The sequence below is a fragment of the Zootoca vivipara genome, chromosome 13 (assembly GCF_963506605.1).
Source record: "Zootoca vivipara chromosome 13, rZooViv1.1, whole genome shotgun sequence".
NCBI classification, from domain to species: Eukaryota; Metazoa; Chordata; class Lepidosauria; order Squamata; family Lacertidae; genus Zootoca; species Zootoca vivipara.
In genome coordinates this window covers 25698929-25720933 of record NC_083288.1, presented here as the reverse complement: position 1 = coordinate 25720933, position 22005 = coordinate 25698929, and the positions used below count along the sequence as shown (strand labels likewise).

The window sequence follows — 22005 nt, the reverse complement described above, 5'->3', positions numbered from 1 at the left end:
CGGACTTCTGGAACAGATTCCATTCTAGAACCAAGGTACGACTGTACAAGAAGGTACTTATGAGAGAAGATTCTGAAAAGTCTTAATTTAGATTAACCGGGACTAAGGTTGAGATAGGGACCCAGGTGGCGCTGTGGTTAAACCACTGAGCCTAGGGCTTTCTGATCAGAAGGTCAGCGGTTCGAATCCCTGGGACGGGGTGAGCTCCCGTTGCTCGGTCCCAGCTCCTGCCAACCTAGCAGTTCGAAAGCACGTCAAAATGCAAGTAGATAAATAGGACCCGCTACAGCGGGAAGGTAAACGGCGTTTCCATGTGCTGCTCTGGTTTGCCAGAAGCAGCTTTGTCATGCTGGCCACATGACCGGAAGCTATACGCTGGCTCCCTCGGCCAATAATGCAAGATGAGTGCGCAACTCCAGAGTCGGTCACGACTGGACATATGGTCAGGGGTCCCTTTACCTTTACCTTTACCTTTAAGATTGAGATGGGCAATCCGAATGCACACTGGATAAGATGAGGTACAATATGCCAGCACATTTCTCCTGCGCAAGCCTAGTGAAAATGAACTGGATCTGCATATTTCAGTAGGATTTGTGCAGGTGAACGTCCCATCGCTTTGCTGTTAAATAAATAAATAAATAAATAAATAAATAAATAAATAAATAATAAAATAAATTAATAAATAAACAACAGCAACAACAATAATTTATTATTTATACCCCGCCCATCTGGCTGGGTTTCCCCAGCCTCTGGTCAGCTTCCAACAGAAGTATTAAAATACAATAATGATGCACCTGTATCTCCCTCTCTGCCATAGCTGCCAAGTCTCCCGTTTTTTGCGGGAAACCGCCGTATTTTGTTACCGTTTCCCGCAGTTATCCCAAATTGATTATATCCCGTAAATATCTCCTGCCGGCGGCCATGTCCCGGCTCCCGGCTGATGCGCAGAAGCGATTTCTGGTGCCCAGACATGCAGACACGGGCAGCCTGGCACCGGAAGTTGCTTCTACGCATGTCTGGGCATGCGTAGAAGCGACTTCCGGTGCTGCGCCGCCGCCGATCCCGGATTTTGCAATCCGGGAGTTGGAGGGTATGCTCCCTGCTTACCCTAGTTTAGGGGAATAGTGGGGAACCTCGCTGGGATCGACTGCGCATGGGAGTTCTCTGTTGGGGTGGGGGGCTTCTCTTTCTCCATTTGGAGGAAGCAGTTTAGATTAAAACAGCTTCCTCTGCAGGCCGCCTTTGAATTTTGACAGCTACCTGCCTCTGATTAGGGATGGGCAAATCGTTCTATTTCCATTCTGTATCATCTCTGCCTGTGCTAACCCATAAATCGATTCTATCCTGTTTCTGTATTAATCTATGATTTTTTAAAAATCTCACACGGAGAAAGAAAAGCACATTTAAATGTATGTATGTATGTCTGCTGCTGCTGCTGCTGCATGCAAGCCACAGTTTCCCACCACCTCATCGCACATAGTAATGTCTGGTCGTACAAAATGTATGATATCACCCGCATCTTGATGCCGTACTAGTTTTCCCCCGACTTCACTGCTGCATCTTCTTGGGTGTTGCTTATAGCAAGGGAGGCTCTCTTTGTCTGTCTCTCTCTCTCCAGCCGAGGCCCCCATAAGATGACCCATGGGGGAATGTGGCTTTTGTGATGGGAAAGTTTCCCCACCCCCTGGGTTAGTGCATGGCCTCTCCCCTTCTCAGAGGCTGGGAAGAGGCCCGGGGACCACATAGGGCCTTTGAATAGCACATAGGAGTGTGGCCGGCAGTCCCCAGTGGGGGGGACTGTGTCGCCCCCTGCGCTGGAATAAAGCCAGCCTGACAAATGGGGATGATGGGGGAACTGTTTATAGCGAGCTGGATGTTGCATAGTATGTTGCTTCTTACGGGTATGCTAGTCTGGTTGTTGTGTCAAAAATTAATTTCTTTTGCTAACATGTTAGGGTGTTTTTTGCTATCAAGGAAGCATGTACTCGGCATTCGTTGTGTTATGAGAATTATAAGGTCAAAGACAGGCATAGGCAACCTTGGCTTTCCAGATGTTGTGGAACTACAACTCCCATGATCCCTAGCTAACAGGGCCAGTGGTCAGGGATCATGGGAGTTGTAGTTCCAAAACATCTGGAGAGCCAAGGTTGCCCATGTCTGGTCTAAGATATAAAATAAATGTTCATAAATGTACCAGGCAAACACATACAATAATAATAATAATAATAATAATAATAATAATAATAATAATAATAATAATAAATTTATCATTTATACCCCACCCTGTATCACTCTGGGCGGCTTCCAACAAAACATTAAAATACACTAATTCCTGAAATATTAAAAGCTTCCCTAAACAGGGCTGCCTTCTGATATAAACCACATGTCTGAAACAGCACAGGAAAATTTCCTTCAGAATGGACAGGTTTGATCTTCTTGCAGTCCATGGGACTCTTAAGAGTCTTCTCCAGCACCATAATTCAAAAGCATCAATTCTTCGGCGATCAGCCTTCTTTGTGGTCCAACTCTCGCTTCCATACATCACTACTGGGAAAACCATAGCTTTAACTTTACTACAGTGGTACCTCTACTTACGAATGTTTCTACTTACAAATGGAGCTTTGTCCGCCATCTTGGATGCGGTTTAGATTTTTTCTACTTACGAATTTTTAGATAGGGTTGCTTCTACTTACGAATTTTTTTCTCCCAATGCATTCCTATGGGATTTGACTTACAATTTTTTTTGACTTACGAATGTGCGTTCGGAACACATTAAATTCGTAAGTAGAGGTACCACTGTATATGGACCTTTGTTGGCAAGGTGATGTATCTGCTTTTTAATGTGCTGACTAGGTTTGTCATTGCTTTTCTCCCAAGAAGCAGGCGTCTTTTAATTTCGTGACTGCTGTCACCATCTGCAGTGATCATGAAACCCAAGAAAGTAAAATCTCTCACTGCCTCCATTTCTTCCCCTTCTGTTTGCCAGGAGGTGATGGGACCAGTGGCCATGATCTTAGTTTTTTTGATGTTGAGCTTCAGACCATATTTTGCGCTCTTCTCTTTCACCCTCATTAAAAGGTTCTTTAATTCCTCCTCACTTTCTGCCATCAAGGTTGTGTCATCAGCATATCTGAGGTTGTTGATATTTCTTCCGGCAATCTTAATTCCAGTTTGGGATTCATCCTACCGATAGACATAGTTCTCCCTTTTTTTAAGGGAAATTCCCTTATGCTGAATAGGCTTCCTCGCGAGAAAAGGTAAAACTTGGCAGCTATGCCGATAGAGAACCTAAATAATGACTCTACATGGGCTCTTGGGTACCCCATAAGGGAAAGGGAACCCTTTTTTTTCCTTATAACCGTTGTGTGACTTCTAAAAACCCTTCCTCTTGCTTTTAATTGTTTACATAAAACCTATCGGACTCCTGGTTTATCTTATTCCAAGGTTTGTGGGGAACCTATACGCCTTGTTTCGTCTATTTCTATCTGGTTTGGAAAACTTATTTTTTTCAGTTTAGTCCCAAATGCGTTTGTTCACAAACAAAGGTCGTTGCAAACGGTTGACTCTTGAGTAAGATGATCTTCGAAACAGTTGCTCCCTCCATACCGCCTCCTAAATGGCAAGTTTTGTCAAAACTAGAGCTCCTTGGCTGAGGAGCAGCAATTCTCTCTCTCTCTCTCTCTCTCTCTCTCTCTCTCACACACACACACACACACACACACACACACACACACACACACAGAGAGAGAGAGAGAGAGAGAGAGAGAGAGAGAGAGAGAGAGACTGAGACTGAGACTGCTGGGCTGTGGAATTAATCAATAGGAAGTTATTGAAATGAGCTACCAAGTTGAAATGGGAGCCCAGCATTTCCTCTATGTAGTTAACAGATAGTGCTGTGTTGTCTTTGGTGTTGGGAATCTGGGGGAGGAATTTTATTGAGGCGAAAAGGCTGTACGAGGGGAATAATGCATGGTGGTTGGTTAAACTGTGAACAGCGGGGGAGAGGCACAGGAAGTATCGGGCTTTCTGAAAGGATGAGAGAAGTTCCTGCTTGGCTCAGAATGGCTTGGATAGATTCCAGCCTCCGGGAATGAGTTGCATGCTGAGATTCCCGAAGCCAAAATAAAACAAAATAAAACGGCCTCTTAGTTCAAACCAGTGTATGAAATCACCGCCCAGCACTGCCTATTTGAGCTCTCTGTTGCACAGGGATTTAAAAGATGCCATTTTTTTTCCACGTAGGGGACGTCACCTGTTGGATTTCTGCCTGACACATGTCTTGTTTAAAGCCAAGAAGTCTTTCCAGAAAAATATCTCTTTGCTCTAGAGCTGGAAAAGCCTCTCATTTACAGGGAAAGACAGAACTTAGCTTCCTAAAACGTGCCCTTTCTCCCACCAGTCAGGCGTAAAGTTTTATCACCTCCCACAGACCAGAGGCCTGTAACAGAAAGGCTGCTCAATTTACAAAGATCATTTTATTTTCAGTTTTTTGTTCTAGAGGACCAAGCAGCTTGTCTATAAATAGCATGGTTCTGTATACTTGGGTTTAAAACCTGTGCCCCCAAATGAATTCTGCAGGCAATGCATTTGCATAATTTTAATCCAATTTGCATGTATTTGCTTGTCAGAACTATTCTGTTTCTGCTAGTCATAAAGGAGAAAATGAAGCACTGAAATCCAACTCGGCTTGGGTCTGCCATGAGCTTCCGAGATTCCCAGCATACTTTAGGCGACCTGAAGGCTAGGAACTGCCTAGGAACTGTTTCTTTTCCACATTGCTAATTCAATGCCTTATAAGGCATATAAACCATAAGGCATTAGGCCTATATGCCATAAGGCATAAGGGATTAGGCATCTCTCTTTGGCGATCACTCGTAGCCGAGTAAGATTGCCTTCCATAAACACGGTTTTAACAATGAGTCCAAAAGTGACTGTGGAGGCCAATTCTGTATCCACACGTCCTTCCACAGTGGGGACATTGGTTTCCAGGCGGGAGTTGATCACGGTGTGGATTTGCCAAGTGTGCCTTCCTCTTAGCACGTTTCTCCCTTGGTCCTGCGTTCGAGTGTCTTCAAAGCCCATGACACCTTTGGTAAAGGCTGTTCTCCAACTGGAGCGCTCTCAGGCCAGTGTTTCCCAGTTGTCGGTGTTTATACTACATTTTTAAAGATTTGCCTTGAGAGAGTCTTTCAGCCTCTTTTGTTGACCACCAGCATTATGCTTTCCATTTTTAAGTTTGGAATAGAATGGTTGCTTTGGAAGATGATAATCAGGCATCCACACAACATGACCAGTCCAAAGAAGTTGATGTTGAAGAGTCATTGCTTCAACACTGGTGATCTTTGCTTCTTCCAGTACACTGATATTAGCTTGCCTGTCTTCCCAAGTGATGTGTAAAAATTTTCAGATATACGGTTGATGGAATCTTTCGAGGAGTTGGAGATGGCGTTTATAAGTGGCCCATGTTTCACAAGCATATAGTAAGGTTGGTAGTACAGTAGCTTTGTAAACAAGCATTTTGGTTTCCCTGTGAATGTCCCGGTCCTCAAACACTCTGCACTTCAATCAGGAGAAAGCTGCACTCGCAGAGCTCAGGCGATGCTGGATTTCGGCATCAATGTTGGCCCTTGTGGAAAGATAACTGCCTAGGTAGGAGAAGTGTTCTACATTTTCCAACGTTACACCATTGAGTTGGATTTGTGGTGCTGCAGAGGGGTTATTTTGTCCTTGTTGGTGCAGCACTTTGGTTTTTTGGATGTTGAGTGATAGGCCAAGGTTTTCGTAAGCTTCTGCAAAGATATTTAGGATGGTTTGGAGGTCATCCTCTGGGCGTGCGCACACTACGTTGTCATCAGCATACTGAAGCTCTATGACGGAAGTTACGGTAACCTTACTCTTTGCTTTCAGCCTGCTCACATTGAAGAGCTTTCCATCTGTTTGATATATGATTTCGACTCCGGTGGGGAGTTTCCCTTCAACAAAGGGTAGGATCATGGCAATGAAAATAATGAATGAAGTTGGGGCAATAACACAACCCTGTTTAACACCTGATCCCACTGTGAATGGTTCACTTTGAGAGCCATTGTTATCTGCGATAGTTGCTGTAATATTATCATGGAGGAGCCGAATGATGTTTACAAATTTATCTGGGCAGCCAATTTTCAGAAGGATATATGCCATAAGGCACAAGGCATTAGGCATATATGCTATGAGAAGGGTACCTTCAGACCATGCACAGTCATGATAAATGCGTATTGATTCACTGGTTTATATGTGGAACTTTTACCTTACATTTGGAAACTTAGACTCTTCTAGTTTTACCTAAGCCTTTCAAAAGGCGTTCATAACAAGGAGCTTAGGATTGCAGACATGCTCCCAGGTGTGTGTGTGGATGCCCCCCTTTTCTTTTGATTCCAACCTTTTTTGCACTCCTCCTCCGCAGTCTGCACAGGGACCGACATGAAGCTGCAGCATCCCTCCAGCCCAGAAAACCACCACGCCACCCTCCGCCACCTCTATGAGAACTGTCAAGTTGTGCAAGGCAACCTGGAGATCACGTACCTGCCGGCAGATGTGGACACGTCCTTTCTCAAGGTGGGTGCGAAGGGAGAAGTTAAATGCATGTTCACAAGACAGCTTCTCTTTATCAGGATGAAAATGAGAAGAGAAGGTGGGCACACACTCCCCTTCACAGGGTGGATAAAAATTTTTAAAGGGTTTTTAAAAAATTTTTAGATCAGGGTGTTTTGTTTTTTTAATCAGATTTTTAAAATAAAATTCTTTTGGAGGAAAAATCTTTCTAAAGATAGTTTTCTATTTAGGTTACATTACAATCCAAAGGCTATTCATCAGGAAATAAGGATTTGTTTTTAGTTTTTCAGATGTGCTAAAACTATTAAGGTTTTTTTAATTGTTTAATCACATCAGTTAACAAACATGGATACTTATGCTATAATGTTATTGCTTTAGTTAAACAAATTGTTTAAATTGTTAATAAGGAAATGATTATTTTTCTCCTTCCAATAAAGTACAGCAGAAAAGTTGTCCAAATATAAACAGTTAACTTATTAAACCTCACAATAATTTCATAATTATCTGTCTATGTATTTATCTAACAGTGTAACCAAATCATTAATTTTTGATATAACTGTAAAAAAAACTACTTTGAAAATTTTATTCCAAAAAATCAAACCTTCATCTGGTTGTAAATATTAAGATTATACCAGTAAGAATGAGTCTTTCTGTAAAAAAAAAAGATTTAAATCAAGTCTTATTGACGAGTGATTTAAATCAAGTCTTATTGACTAGTGATTTAAACCGTGATTTAACCTGTGATTTAAATCAATTTGATCCACCCTGGCCCTTCATATTCTCAAGTAGTGTTTAGAGAAGGAAAGTTGATGGAGATTGAAAAGCACATTCCAGCAGAGGATTCAGGTTGTGCCATAGAAATCTGCATCTCTCTCTCCCTATCACAGTGAAAGTGTCACATAGGGGAAGGTGCTTCCAGAAGCAAGCAAGGCTGGGTTTCCACCCGTGGCTGCCACCCATTTATTTCCTCGAAAGAAGCCACACTAGCTTCAGGTGCTGTGATTGCACCTGCAGACGAGCAGAGTTGGCAGGAATAGCTTTGACTGGGCAGCAAAGCTGTTTTGACCTGGGCCCACGGAATCTGTGTTTGGGCGCCTGCTCGGCGTGATTTTGTTGTGTGCAAGTTACCTAATCCTTCAGCCTCCGTTTCCATCTGTAAAATGGCAAACCTACGGGACCGCCTCTCCCATAGCTGCCAAGTTTTCCCTTTTCTCGCGAGGAAGCCTATTCAGCATAAGGGAAAATCCCTTTAAAAAAGGGATAACTTGGCAGCTATGGCCTCTCCCGGTATGCCCCGCAGGGGACATTAAGGTCCACAAATAATAACATACTGGAGATCCCGAGTCACAAGGTGGTTAGACTGGCCTCGACCAGGACCAGGGCCTTCTCAGTACTAGCCCCAACCTGGTGGAACGCTCTCTCTCAGGAGACTAGGGCCCAGCGGGAGTTGTCATCTTTTCATAGGGCCTGCAAGACAGAGCTGTTCTGCTTGGCCTTTGGACTGACCCAGTCTGACCCCGGTGTTCCCCTCCCCTAAGGCTTTATCCTACAGATATTTAAATGAGGTTGCACTTGTAGATTCCTAATTTTAAAATTGAATTTTAACATTGTATTTAATCTGCATTTTAATTGAATTATTTCTTTTATGCTTGCTTTGTTATTCTTGTTGTTAGCCGCCCTGAGCCCGGTGTTGACTGGGAAGGGCGGGGTATAAATAAAATTATTATTATTAAACCATAGTGGTTGTCTCATAGGAGTGAGCTTGAACAAGGGCTTTAGAACCCCACCATTTCATGTTTTCGCTTGTTTTCAAACGAACAATAATACCATAAGCGGAAACGTAAAAGACCTTTTCAGAAATGTGAGGAAATGCTGGAGAAGGCGGCTTGGCCTTCTTGCTTGTACCTTTTGGAGCTGTTTGTTCTGCAAGTAAGCTTTCTGCTTCTTTTGTGCTGGGGACTCAGTGGCCGATGAAAGAAAGCAGAGCAAAACCCACGGGGTTTTGTTTGGATATATTTAAATTTCTGTCGCCAAAACGAAAAAGCAGCAAGTATTAAGAGCATTTGTTGCACAGGTAATGTATATATAAATCTCTTGCACCCTCAGTGTCTTTGGCACTCTGGTTGTAACTTTTAAAGCCCTTACATGGCTCAGGATCCCAGGTAATAATAATATTAAAAGTGTTTCGTTGGACTGCCTTCTCCCACAGCAATCTGCCCATCTACTGAGATTGTAATCTGAAGCCTTTTGCCTGGGTGTCCTTGCAGCTTCTAGTATGGCAGATAGCAAATGACGATAAGGCCAAGGTCACCCTGTGAGCTTCAGGGCTGAGTGGGGATTTGAACCTTGGTCTGCCAGGTCCTCATCTAACACTCTAACCCAGTGTTTGTCAAACTTGGGTCCCCCAGCTGTTGTTGGACTACAGCTCCCATCGTTCCTGGCCCCAGGTCCTGCTTGCTAGGGATGATGGGAGTTGTAGTCCAGCCAGAACTGGGAACTCAGGTTTGAGTCACCACTCCACCACACTGACTCTCCGTAAGGACGGGTGGTTCCGCCTCTCATTGGGGATCGCCCCATAGCTGCCAAGTCTCCCGTATTCCCCGGGAAATCCCCGTTTTTCCAGCTGTTCCTAGCTGAAAAACGGATTTTTTTGTTTCCCCCCGGTTTATTCTGGCGCGGTGGCCATTTTGGAACTGGGCGGAGCATGCTCAGAAGTGACTTTTGATGCTGCTCTGCCCAGTTCCAAAATGGCGGCTGCTACTTCTGGTCTGCTACTTCCGGCCCGGTCCCTTATTTCTCGGACAGCAACTTGGCAGGTATGGATCGCCCTGGGTAGCCTTTGGATAGCTTACCATGCCGTGCAAGGAGGATTCCTTGCTCCTCTTTTCTCCTCACCTTTTCTTTCTGTCTGTCTGCCTCCAGGATATCAGAGAGGTCCAGGGGTATGTGCTGATTGCCAAGAACCACGTGCGCCACTTGCAGCTGGAAAGCCTCCTGATCATCCGTGGGACCCAGCTGTACGAGGAAAAGTATGCCCTGGCTGTCCTCAACAACACCGACCCCAGTGGGGATGTGGGGCTGCAGGAGCTGGGCATGTTGGATTTGACAGGTACGGAAGGAGGGGCATGAAAAGGCGGCAGGGACCAGAAAGAACCCAATCTGCCTACCCAACTGAGCTACAAATTCAGACGTGCCCCCATTTGAATCTGCCACACCTCCTCCCCTCTTCCCTGCTCAGTAATACGAGATACGGGGCTATTGTAAGCATTACAATGGGGAAAAAAATGCAAGGGAAGGTCCTTCAGACACTCCCAGGGTGCCATAGAAATGTTCCGAGTCTTGTTTATTTCAGCTTTGCCCAAAGCCCTCCTGGACTTGGAAGTAGGCCGCAATCTAAGCCATAGAAATAATAAAGAAAGCAAAGAAAGCAAAGCAAATTAAAACGAGTCTTTATACGTTGCTCTTTACTGTCCCTTTCTCTCCCCCTGATTTCTTTTCAGAGATCTTGAAGGGCCGTGTGATTGTAGACGAAAACCCCCAGCTGTGCTTCCAGGAGACCATCCACTGGGGGGCCATTTTCCACAAACACAACCAGCAGAACTACACGGAGATCAGCAGCCGCCGGCGGCGGATCTGTAAGCGAACCCTGTTTGGCTGCTGGGCTGCGCTGGGGTTATAGAATTCTGCACCGAAATAAAATCCCAGATTTTTAGAATTTAAGTTGCCAGGAACACGTTATTACGCTTTGTATCTCTGCTTGTTTCTTATCCTGTTATATTCTAGGTGATTTTTAAAAAACAAAAACAAAAACCCAGAGTCTGCTTCTCATACCCAACTTTTTTGATACAGTACTTGCAAGCCGTGGAAAGGGTAGGAAATATATTTGCAGGGTTAGACTTATTTCAATCAACAGAACCCTTGAGAGTCGAATTCTTACTTTCCAGCTTCTAAGGTTTTAGCAGGCAGTGTCCACGTTCTTTATAAAGTCATTTTTTTATTTTAATAGGGCTGGAAACTTTAAACAAACAAAGGCTGAGATCCTCAGTTCTTTCTCTTCACTACATTACTGTTTGCTCCTTCTGCTCCTGCTTCTATAGTGGGGTTGGCTGAGCTAGAAAAGACTGTTTAAAAAACAAAAAGAGGAAACTGAATTTTTGCATCCGCTACTGCATTTTGTTCTCCCACAAAACCATGGCAAACACGTATACCTTGCTGCTCATTCTTCCTTCGTTGGCACACGCCAGAGGCCTTTGAAGTCTGCTTCTACTCCTTTGATTGTCATGTCTCCGCCTATTCTAACCTCCAAATTGGACCACTGCAACACATCGTACATGGGGCTGCCATTGAAGGTGATTCGGAGATTGCTGGTGCAGAACTCAGCAGCCAGATTGTCAACCAAGGCAGGACAGACTGAACATATAACGCCAGTTCTGGCATGGCTACACTGGCCACCCATTAGTTTGCAGGCTCAGTTTTGACCTATAAAGCAATTATGCAGCAGCTCAGGACCCAAGTACCTCAAGGACTGTCTCACCCCACATGAACCAACCCGGACCCTGCAATCATCACCTGTGCTGCTTCCATGGGAGACTCAGAGGGTGGCAACGTGAGATTGGGCCTTTTCAGTGGTGGCCCCCTGCTTGTGAAATGCTCTCACCCGGTGTTATTTTGATCTATTTTTAGGCAAAGTTTTATCTCTTTACCTGGGTTCTTGGCTTGTAATCTGAAGGGGGTGGCATTGTGGCCCGTTTTAGATGGGTAGGACCAGAAAGTCCTACCTTTTATCTGTGTTTTAGATTCTTATTGGAGGTTCCTAGTTGGTTTTGACCTAAGGTGCTTTGATTTGCTTTGTGAGAAAAGCGACTGTAACCGGTATAATACAGGAATATTTGGTGAGGACCACCCTGCTTTTAAGAAAGTGTCTGTTTTCCCTACTCATCAGGTCCCGACTGCCAAAGAATATGCCCCAATGGCCACTGCTGGGGAGAAGGAAAAGGGAGCTGTCAAACATGTGAGTATCGGGCTTCTTGGGATCTGGGGGAAGAGCTATACCAAAACGTGCAGGTTATACACAGTATCTCTTAACAGCTCTGGAGTATGTAAATTGCGTGTAGAACGGGGGATGGGTCGCCATTTTGTCTCCCCCAGCCTGAGGGCCGCATTCCCTTCCATGCAATCATTCAGGGGTGTGCAGGCTGACACTAAAAGTGGGAGGAGCAACAATCCCTGTCTATGGGATTCTCCACCCTTGACGTAGATCAGGGTGGGCCGTGCGGCCCTCGAGGCCTTTTTGGCGGCCCTTGGCAACATCTGATGCCCCCCCAGCCCTCGCGCCGCCATTCCAAAGGTGGGTAAGGGAGACGCTGGGCTTTTGGAAGGAGGTGTGAGGGTTCTGACAGGGTCCTGGATTCCCTCCTGCCTTCTTCCAAAGCCTAGTTAGCACTTTTCCAGTTTGGGGAAGGAGGTGTGAAGAGTTTGGGACTACAATTCCCATCTTCCCCAACCACTAGTCCTGTTAGCTAGGGATCATGGGAGTTGTAGGCCAAAACATCTGGAGGACCACAGTTTGGGGATGCCTGGTCTAAAGCAAAGCCTTTAGAGGTCCTCTGTTATTTGCTCAGGGAGTTAGACTTCTGCTTAGGTCCCCCCTGTCCCACAAAACTCCATCTCCACTTCTGTTCTCTCAAAGGCACCTCTTTCTCCCTCTTAAGTTTCCTAGCCTGCTGCAATGACCTGGGTTGTCCCCTAGCGTAGCTGTGGCGTGCCTTATTTTCCTCTCACCCTGCTGTCACCTGGCATTTCTGTGGCAGCCCAAGCAGCAGCAGCAACTGCTGGCACCTCACTTTTTGCAATCTGTCAGTTCAGAGGGTACAGGATCCCTCTTGCGTTTGACGAAGGAGCGGAGCTTCTGTGCCTATGACTTTTCCGTTTCTCTCTTTGCCCCCTGCCAGTGACAAGCACGGTCTGCGCCAGTAGCTGTGCAAGGTGTAAGGGGAGGCACCCAACGGATTGTTGCCACGAGCAGTGTGCAGCCGGCTGCACGGGACCCAAACACTCCGACTGCCTGGTGAGTGTGCGCACGCCCTGGGGTTCTTGTTTCTCATTTATCCAACGCGCTGTCAAGTTTTCTGATTGCCAGGAAAAAACACACAAGCGTTTACCTCTCTCACACACCCAACCTGTGTTGGAGCCAGAGCCAGAGCAGAACAGGGGTGGAGCCCTGGCGGAACCCAGAAGGCAAGGAGCAGATTCTTGTTGAATCTGGTGATCGTGAGCAGAGCTTGTTGGGATCTGGAGTTGACTAGCTTTAGAAGACATCTGAAGGCAGCCCTGTATAGGGAAGTTTTTAAAGGTTTAATTTTGTATGATGTTTTTGTTCATGCTGGAAGCCACCCAGAGTGGCTGGAGAAACCCAGTCAGATGGGTGGGGTACTTTATTAATATTAATATTATTATTATTATTACTATCAGCCTCTTACCTGACAATGGTGGGGTGTTAGCCAGCTGATGAAGGAAGTCAATGGTTAAATGAATGGGCAGTTCACCTGCAGGGGAGGAATCTGAATCAACTACGTGTGTGTGTGTGTGTGTGTGTGTGTGTGTGTGTGTGTGTGTGTAAGAGAGAGATTGTTTATGGAGTTTAAATCAAGAGAGAGAGAGGCAGAGAGAGGTTTCTACTAGCTGAGGAAATAATTTTTGGCTGCTATTGGGGATACAGGCTTCAGGTGAGGGGTGCTCACTGGGCACCACTGCCTGCAGCCAGAGTGCCCCTTTTACAGTCGTACCTTGGTTCTCGAATTTAATCCGTTCTGGGAGTCCATTCGACTCCCGAAACGGTTCGAAAACCAAGGCACGGCTTCTGATTGGCTGGAGGAGATTCCTGCAGCCAATCAGAAGCCGTGGAAGCCGCGTCACACGTTCGGCTAACAGAAAACATTTGCAAACCGGAACACTCGCTTCTGGGTTTGCGACGTTCAGGAGCCCAATTTGTTCGACAGCTAAGGTGTTCGACTACCAAGGTACGACTGTACTTCCATTTATACTGTGTATATTGCGCATTGTAAATAAAACAAATATTACAAAGGCGCCATAAAGCTGCAGTGCTCCGCTTCCCTCCCCCCTAAAAAGAAATGAACCCCTGTAGTGCTGCCCCAGAATTTGTCCCCATTTGGAAGTGGGTGCAGGCTTGAACCATGAAAAGAACGGCTTCGGAAGTTCATTGCCACAAAGAATTTTGTTAGCCTTTGTGGGGCCACAGAAACCTGGTTGCTTTTGATCTGAGCGACTCACTTTCTAGGGTTGCCCCTGAGTGTTGCGTGGGGTCCTTCCTATGTGAAAGTTCTCAAAGTGTAAGGTAAAGGTAAAGGTAAAGGGACCCCTGACCATTAGGTCCAGTCGTGACCGACTCTGGGGTTGCGGCGCTCATCTCGCTCTATAGGCCGAGGGAGCTGGCGTACAGCTTCCGGGTCATGTGGCTAGCATGACAAAGCCGCTTCTGGTGAACCAGAGCAGTGCACGGAAACGCCGTTTACCATCCCGCTGTAGCAGTACCTATTTATCCACTTGCACTTTGACGTGTGTCTGGGGGACTCCTTACAGGGACCCTCCCCCAGTCATCCTGACCAGCACTTTGCCCAGTGACGGCACTAGCAGCGAGTCAGGAGGAGAGAATGAGGAATGGAGCGCGGTGGAGAGAGGTCTCTCAGACGTGTCAGAGCCTAGGCACTGACCCAGCTGGCCAGAGGGGGATGGACAGCGCAGCGAGGTGCCGGAGCCTCTGCAACGCTCCAGCCAAAGGACGGGAGAACGCAGCCCCTTCCGGCGCCCGAATTGAGGCGCACCCCCACACGCAGGGCTAGGGGGAGGCGCTTTGGGGTGCCTAGGCTTTTATGCCGACCGAAGCAGCCATTGCCGGGTTCTGAATCGGACTAGGCAGTCATGTTTTCTGATATATCTGCACTGTAAATAATATGCACAATAAAACTCTGAAAGACAGAGCGGACTGGAGCATCTTTACTCGAGAGTAGCCGCAACAATCCCCTGACAACGTGCTTTCGAACTGCTAGGTTGGCAGGAGCTGGGACCGAGCAACGGGAGCTCACCCCGCCGCGGGGATTCAAACTGCCAACCTTCTGATTGGCAAGCCCTAGGCTCTGTGGTTTACACCACAGCGCCACCCACGTCAAAGTGTATGTCCCTTTAAAAATAGAAAAATAGGACTTGCCACCTTTCCGTTTCTCCAGGCCTGCCTGAACTTCAACCACAGTGGGATTTGTGAATTGCATTGCCCGCTTCTCTTCAACTACAATCCAGACACTTATGAGCATCTGCCCAATCCACATGGACGGTACACTTTTGGAGCAACTTGTGTGGCTGAATGCCCTTGTAAGGCTCTTATTATTATTATCCCTTTTGTTTTGTGCATGTATATGTTACTGGGGTTGTGGGTATGTGTGTAGGATTTTTGGAACTGAAAATGTCCTGGGATAGTTCCTATCTTCTGTTTAGTCCATTGCTATGGAGACAAGCTTGTGTTTTGCCTCCCATCACTTCTCCCTTGGAGCCAAAGGCACATGACTGAGTGCTCCAGCGCACAAAACATTCCTTGCACCTAGGCCGGTTGCTTGTTTTTTAGTTTCTTTCCGCACACAACATGAAAAAGGCAACAAACAAACACCTCTTAAAAACGGTTGAAAAGAGCACAGAAAATAGCAATAGACACACAGACACATACAGTGGTACCTCGATTTATGAAGACGATCCGTTCCGCAGCGGTCTTCGTAAGTCGATGTCTTCAGTTGTCGAAGCGCCTGTTCTGCACATGCGCGAAGCGCGATTTTTGTGCTTCTGCACAGGTGCAAATGCGCGCGGCGAAAAGACTTCTGGAGTTGTCGACTTCGTAAGTCAAAACCTTCGGAAGTCGAGTCATTCGGATGTCGAGGTACCACTGTATATAAAATGGTGGTGCTTTCAATCATTTGAACAGCTGTCTGCATTCAGCAGTGGTATGATCCTGATATTGGTTTATCACCTCAATGAGAATTTGGCCTTTGTTTTCCCCCTTTCACTATAAAGAAAAATCCCCCCTTTTAAAAAAAATTCTATTTCTATGCCGCTTTTTATTCAAATAAATCCCAAAGTGGTTTATAAACAAAAGATAAAAATAACATAATTAACATTAAATAACATCACAAATACAGCATACATCGTATAGAATACTTAAAACAATCGCAAGTTGCAAATAAAACAATTACCATCTACGTAACACAATTACCAAAACAACTGAAAAATAAGCTGAACATCACAGTTACACCCCAAAAAATCGTATTATAGGATTCACAAAGTATGACAACATTCATATCTATAAAACAATATCAAAACATTAAAAAAATAGCAACAAAATGAAAAAAGCCCTGTTGAATTTGTATACATGGTCTCCCCTCCACCATGACTCATAAACTTTCATTCTATTCAATGCACCCAAAGACACTTGCGCATAATGCTCCTGACAGCAACTCCCTTCTGAAGGATCCTTGCAATGGAGGTTTTATTTCCTCCCAATTCCATGAAGCAAAATGGCTTCCTGAAATTCTTTTTAAGAACTTGGGTGGAGGGAGATGGACCAGAACGGGAATGTGATATGGCACGGGTCAGCAAACTTTTTCAGCAGGGGGCCAGTCCACTGTCCCTCAGACCTTGTGGGGGGGCCAGACTATATTTTGAAAAAAATAATAATGAACGAACTCCTATGCCCCACAAATAACCCAGAGATGTGTTTTTAAATAAAAGCACACATTCTACTCACGTAAAAACACCAGGCAGGCCCCACAAATAACCCAGAGATGCATTTTAAATAAAAGGACACATTCTACTCATGTAAAAATACGCTGATTCCCGGACCTTCCACGGGCCGGATTTAGAAGGCGATTGGGCTGGATCAGGCCCCCGGGCCTTAGTTTGCCTACCCATGTGATATGGTGTATCCTGATGGCCATGGAATACTGGTGAGGATTTAATGATCAGGTTGTTGCAGTACATGAGAAACATATTGGGAGCGGGAGGTCTTCTGCTGTTGTTGCGAGCTGCTTTGAGCATGCTTTCCCATGGGAAAACAGCGTACAAGTGAACAGAGGGTGGTGTACGTATTGCTATAATCTGCCTTGTTGCAGCACCATCCTTATGCAGTTTTTTTAAAATATATAAATTAAAAAAGAAAGAAAGAAATGCTGATTCCAGGTTGTCATTCATTTCCCGTTGTTTTGAATTACAGATAACTACTTGGCTGCAGAGGTTGGGTCCTGTACTTTGGTGTGCCCTCAGACCAGTCAGGAGGTGAGCGTGGGCACTGTGCAAAAGTGCGAGAAGTGCAACAAGCCGTGTCCCAAAGGTAAGAGCTGGGAGTTGGCCAGTGGAGGGAGAAACACCCGTTTCCAGGAAGACTCGTGTCTTTTCCCATGATGCATCAGTCTTGGCATCACATTGTGTACGCCCACCATACATGTGGGAGAACCTGGGGTACCAGCAACACTCATAGGGCATGCCCTCCTTCATCGCATGGAGATATTTGGCACAGGGGTCTCAATTGGGAGGGGGAGGGATATATATGGGGATGCAGGTACAGGATGCTATACTACTTTGTTTCCTGTCTCTCGTTCCTATTGACTGTAGAAATGGCCACCATTGTAGAGAGGGCTTATGGCAGCTTTCCCCACTTCGGTGTCCTCCAGATATCTTGGACTGCTACTCTCATCATCTCTGGCTAGTGCAAAACCAGGAAGGCGAAAGGCTTGTTTATGCAAACAGTTGCAAATGTTGAAACCGATTTGTGCTCTCTTCCAAGTTTTGGTTTTAACTTATTCTACCTCCTGAGTATTCTGACCCTATCCTTGACGCCCCCCTGGCTTTGATCTCCAGCTTTGCAGCAGTTTCAGGAATCACATTTGTAGATATTCAGCAGGCAAGTCGCCCTGATATTTGGGCTCATGGCTCTTCCTTGGCCACTAGGGGTTGCAACTGGTGCATTCAGCACCCAAGGAGGACTGGAGTTAACCTTTCTCTCGCCCCTTTAGCCCAAAGGTTCTGTGTTGTTCCCATTGTCTGCTCTGCATCATTGTTGTGATGACGTTTGTAGACTCATATGCACATTCTCTCCCCTGCCACCCTCCCACTTTCCCTTACCCCACCCTACCCCCCTCGTCTCTCAGTCTGCTACGGTTTGGGGATGGATTTCCTGAAAGGGGTCCGTGCCGTCAATGCCTCCAACATCCACCACTTTGCCGGCTGCACCAAGATCTTCGGCAGCCTAGCCTTTCTCCCAGAGACTTTTGCAGGGTGAGTAACAGTGAGCTTTCGGTGTAAAGGGTGTAGCATCAGTTTGCTCAAGACATCCTTGTAATTGTGCCATGTGAGGTTTTAGCTTTGGAAGGGCTATGGGAGTGTTTATAAAAAAAAGAAAGAAGTGGAGGAAGTTGGAACGATTTAGGCTCTGGGTTATATGAGAAAAATGGTGGCCATGGAAATCAAACCACAAGGTGTGAAAGTCTTCTGGTACAGTGGCTCCTCGACTTACGAATTACTCGACATCCGAAGTTTTTGACTTATGAACAGGACAAATGGCTGCACGCTTACGAATTTTTCTACATCTGAACGGAAACCGTTGGCGGTTTTAAATGCGGTTTCCTCGACTTACGAATTTTAAATGTGGTTTCCTTGACTTACGAATTTTTTCGAATATTTTTTCCCTATGGGAAACCGCTTTTCGACTTACGAACTTTTCGACCTACGAATGTGCATTCGGAACGGATTAAGTTCGTAAGTCGAGGTACCACTGTATTAGGAACAAGTAGTCTTGGAAGCACCAGGGCTGGAGATGGAAAGAAGATAAAAGTCCCTACCAGAGAAAAATGGCAAATTAAACTGTTGGGCTATGCTGAAATGCCAAAACTGACCGGAAAGCTCAGGAACCAAGAAGACCAAAACTTTAACAAAGAATGGGGGAAAATTATAATTTATATTGGAGACCACAGTAAACAGATGAAAGCATTAGCAGGATTGCAATAACACTCGTAAGTTAGCAAGTACTAGGGAGACAATGGAGTTGTATTAAATATAGAATACAGTGGTACCTCGCAAGATGAAAATAATTCATTCCGCGGGTCGTGCCATCTTATGAAAATTTTCGTCTTGTGGAAACAAACGGCAGGCAGCAAAAAAAAAGCGGCAAAAAAAAAATCGTCTTGCGAGACGTGGCCATAGAAAGCTTCGTCTTGCAAGGCAACTAAAGAATCGCTAGATGCTTTCGTCTAGCTAGTTTTTCGTTGCGCAAGGCATTCGTCTTGCGAGGTACCACTGTATTGGAAAATAGGACCCATGGAGGAGAAGGTGGGAAGTCCAGAGATTCGGAGGAATCTGTAAATGTGGATCTGTATGGTGGAAGCTTTTGACCACAGCAGAGTTTCCTTGTGAGAAATGCTGAGGTGATTCCACTGAGAGTAGCGTGTGGCGCCTAAAATATTTTGGCCACGTTTTCATCAACTGAATAGAACCAAAATTAAAGTAGCTGTCACTCAAGTTACAGTAAGAATAGCAAGAGAAAGTGAAGTGTGTCTGTTTATTTCGTTTCCCACCAATGCAGTTTCCTTCCTTTCTGTCTAGGGATCCTGCCTCTGATACTCCGCCCCTTGATCCCAAGCTGCTTAAAGTCTTTGGGAACCTGAAGGATCTAACAGGTACGTATGAATTTTATTTCTAGGTAGCCATGGCCCCCTCCGCCCTGCCTCCAAGTCCCAGGCAAAGGGGTTCTTCGTTGTTACAGAGTAGCATAATTAAGGGAGCCAGTGTGGTTCTGTGGTTAGAGTGCCAGACTAGGACCTTGGAGACCAGGGTTCAAATCCCTACTCAGCCACGAAGCTCACATTGGACCCAGTCACAGCCTCTCAGCCTGACCTACCTCACAGGGTTGTTGCAAGGATAAAATGGGGAGGAAGAAAACTATGAATGCCACCTTGAGCTCCTTGGAGGAAAAGTGGGATATACAAGTGATAAATAAATGAGGTGCCCTCATCCTCCGCTGAATGGTCCTAACTTGGTGTTTTTCACAGGCTTCCTCTATATTGAATCCTGGCCGGAGTCTCTCGTAGACTTAAACCCTTTCCAGAACCTTCAAGTGATCCGGGGACGAGCCCTTTACAAGTAAGCACCCTTCCAGGATTGAGGCAGAAATGGCTTAGATTAAAACCTACACCCTTCATACTAACTGAAGTTCCTGAAATTATATTTGAAGTTATATTTTAAATGCAACAAAACAAGACAGGATGTTAAATGAGTCTCTCACTGGGCTAGTCAATATCTACTTCAGCACGGCAGGGATAGACAAATAAGATGGCTCTTTTAGGGTTTCTTCTCTTCTTCCTGATTGGGGAGCCTGATTTTCTTTTCTTTTGGCAGCGGAGTCTATTCTCTAACGTTGCAAAACCTCAATATCTCCTCCTTCGGCCTGCGTTCGCTGCAAGAGATCAGCAGCGGAATGGTCCTGATTCACCACAACCCCAGCCTTTGCTTCATCCGGAACGTTCCTTGGGAAGCCATCTTCAAGAACCCTCGGCAGACCTTGTTCCAGAATGACAACAACCCCGAGTGTAGTAAGTGTGTGGCACCTCCTATAGTTACAGGGAACCAGGCAGAGGGCCTTCTCGGTAGTGGTGCCTTGTGGAACGCCCTTCCATCAGATGTCAGGGAGATAAACAGCTGACTTTTAGAAGACACCTGAAGGCAGTGCTGTTTAAGGAAGCTTTTAATGTTTGATGTTTTATTGTACTTTAAATATTTTGTTGGAAGCCGCCCAGAGTGGCTGGGGAAGCCCAGCCAGATGGGCGGGGTATGAATATATTATTATTATTATTATTATTATTATTATTATTATTATTATTATTATTATTATTAGGCCCCCTCCCCACAATCTTTTCCAATCTGGGAGCCACTTTTTAACAATCTGGTGTTGTGGGGGTGGGTGGGGGTGGGAGGGATGTGAGCCCCTTTGCCAGGCTTATGAAAATTCCTGTGCAGGTAGGGGAATTTAGGGACTCCATACCGGTATGTGAGCTCTTTGTGAGCAGATGCATAAGAATTCAGGGTTACTCAGCGCAATGTTAGCTTGGGCAGCTCACAGTGAGGCCAGCAAGAGTCGAACAAGAGATAAAATGACTTGTCATTGATGTCTTCCTCCATTCCTTTGATGGTAGCAAAAGAACAGGTAACAAATGCATACATTCCTATATCTTCTCCTCCACAGTACACGAGGACCAGAGTTGCTCCTCCCTCTGCTCCAAGGGGCACTGCTGGGGACCTGGGGGCACTCAGTGTATGTCCTGCACTGGGTTTCTGCGTGGCAATGAATGTGTTAAAAACTGCAGCCTTCTGGATGGGTATGTGATCATGGGGAAAGCAGACTAGGAGCCCTGTTTGCCTTGAATTCAGATTAGGAGCAACCTAATGGCTCTGGGAGTGCTATGTAGAAAATACATTGTTTAGCCACATTAAGGTCTAGAGACACTTGCCATGGGTTTTAAAAATAAAATAAAAATCAAAGCTAATTTTCTTAGTGTTGGGTTCTGTGTTTCTGACTAAATTCTATGCTTTCGGGGTACATGGTAGAGGTGTGAAAATAACATGCATATCACCTCCTTGTTTTTCTTCTTTTTTGAAACATCCATCTGTCACCACCAAATTTTATAGAACAAATTAAAATGCAGCCCTAGTAGAAGTTACTGTGATGAGAATCCCACCGGCAGATGATGGATTGCCAATCCACGACGTTCCAGGAAGTTAAGGAAAGCCGGGAGGAGAAAAACTGGAAGCTGCCTAAATTTTGGATTGATCTGACTTTGCAATTCCTTCTCCTACAGAGAGTTCCGGGAATACGTCAACGGGACACGGTGCCTTCCATGCCATTCCGAATGTATGCCCCAAAATGGGACAGAGTCCTGCAATGGATCGGTAAGGGCAGGGACCCAAGGCTGCTGAGGCCTTTGCTTTCTTCTGACTTCCTCGCCTTTCCACATCAAGTTGTCTATCCATAAAGTATCTTTGAGCATCTGCTCCAAGACATACACACACACACTCATGTTCCTTGTCACCCTATGTGCACAGAAAGAATGACCAGAACTAGCATCTGCTGTCCTGGCAAGTCTGCCCCTGGCCCTCCATTTAATTTTTCCTCCTCTGGCACTGATCAGGGCTGGGAGCCGCCATTTACATTTCCCACAATGCCCCAGAGCAGTGCTGTGGTATTGTCGGAAACTAAAATGGCGGCTTGTGGACCCAGTCTCCCCATGCTGAGCTGAGTAGTTCTGGCTGCTTGCTCCGACTACAGTGGTACCTCGCAAGACGAAATCAATTCGTTCCGCGAGTCGTGTC

At 45.7% G+C, this 22005-nt stretch overlaps 1 protein-coding gene across 1 annotated transcript in view; it reads left to right on the top strand.

Annotated features, from left to right (window-relative positions):
• Positions 1–22005, top strand: part of ERBB2 (erb-b2 receptor tyrosine kinase 2) — a 60683-nt gene that overhangs the window by 13609 nt on the left and 25069 nt on the right. The window contains exons 2-14 of the mRNA XM_035134300.2: positions 6443–6594; positions 9514–9700; positions 10092–10226; positions 11534–11602; positions 12543–12658; positions 14835–14976; positions 16862–16978; positions 17796–17922; positions 19246–19319; positions 19692–19782; positions 20038–20231; positions 20882–21014; positions 21495–21585. Coding sequence (XP_034990191.2) covers positions 6443–6594; positions 9514–9700; positions 10092–10226; positions 11534–11602; positions 12543–12658; positions 14835–14976; positions 16862–16978; positions 17796–17922; positions 19246–19319; positions 19692–19782; positions 20038–20231; positions 20882–21014; positions 21495–21585 — 1628 coding nt within the window. The remainder of the gene's footprint in view (positions 1–6442; positions 6595–9513; positions 9701–10091; positions 10227–11533; positions 11603–12542; positions 12659–14834; positions 14977–16861; positions 16979–17795; positions 17923–19245; positions 19320–19691; positions 19783–20037; positions 20232–20881; positions 21015–21494; positions 21586–22005) is intronic.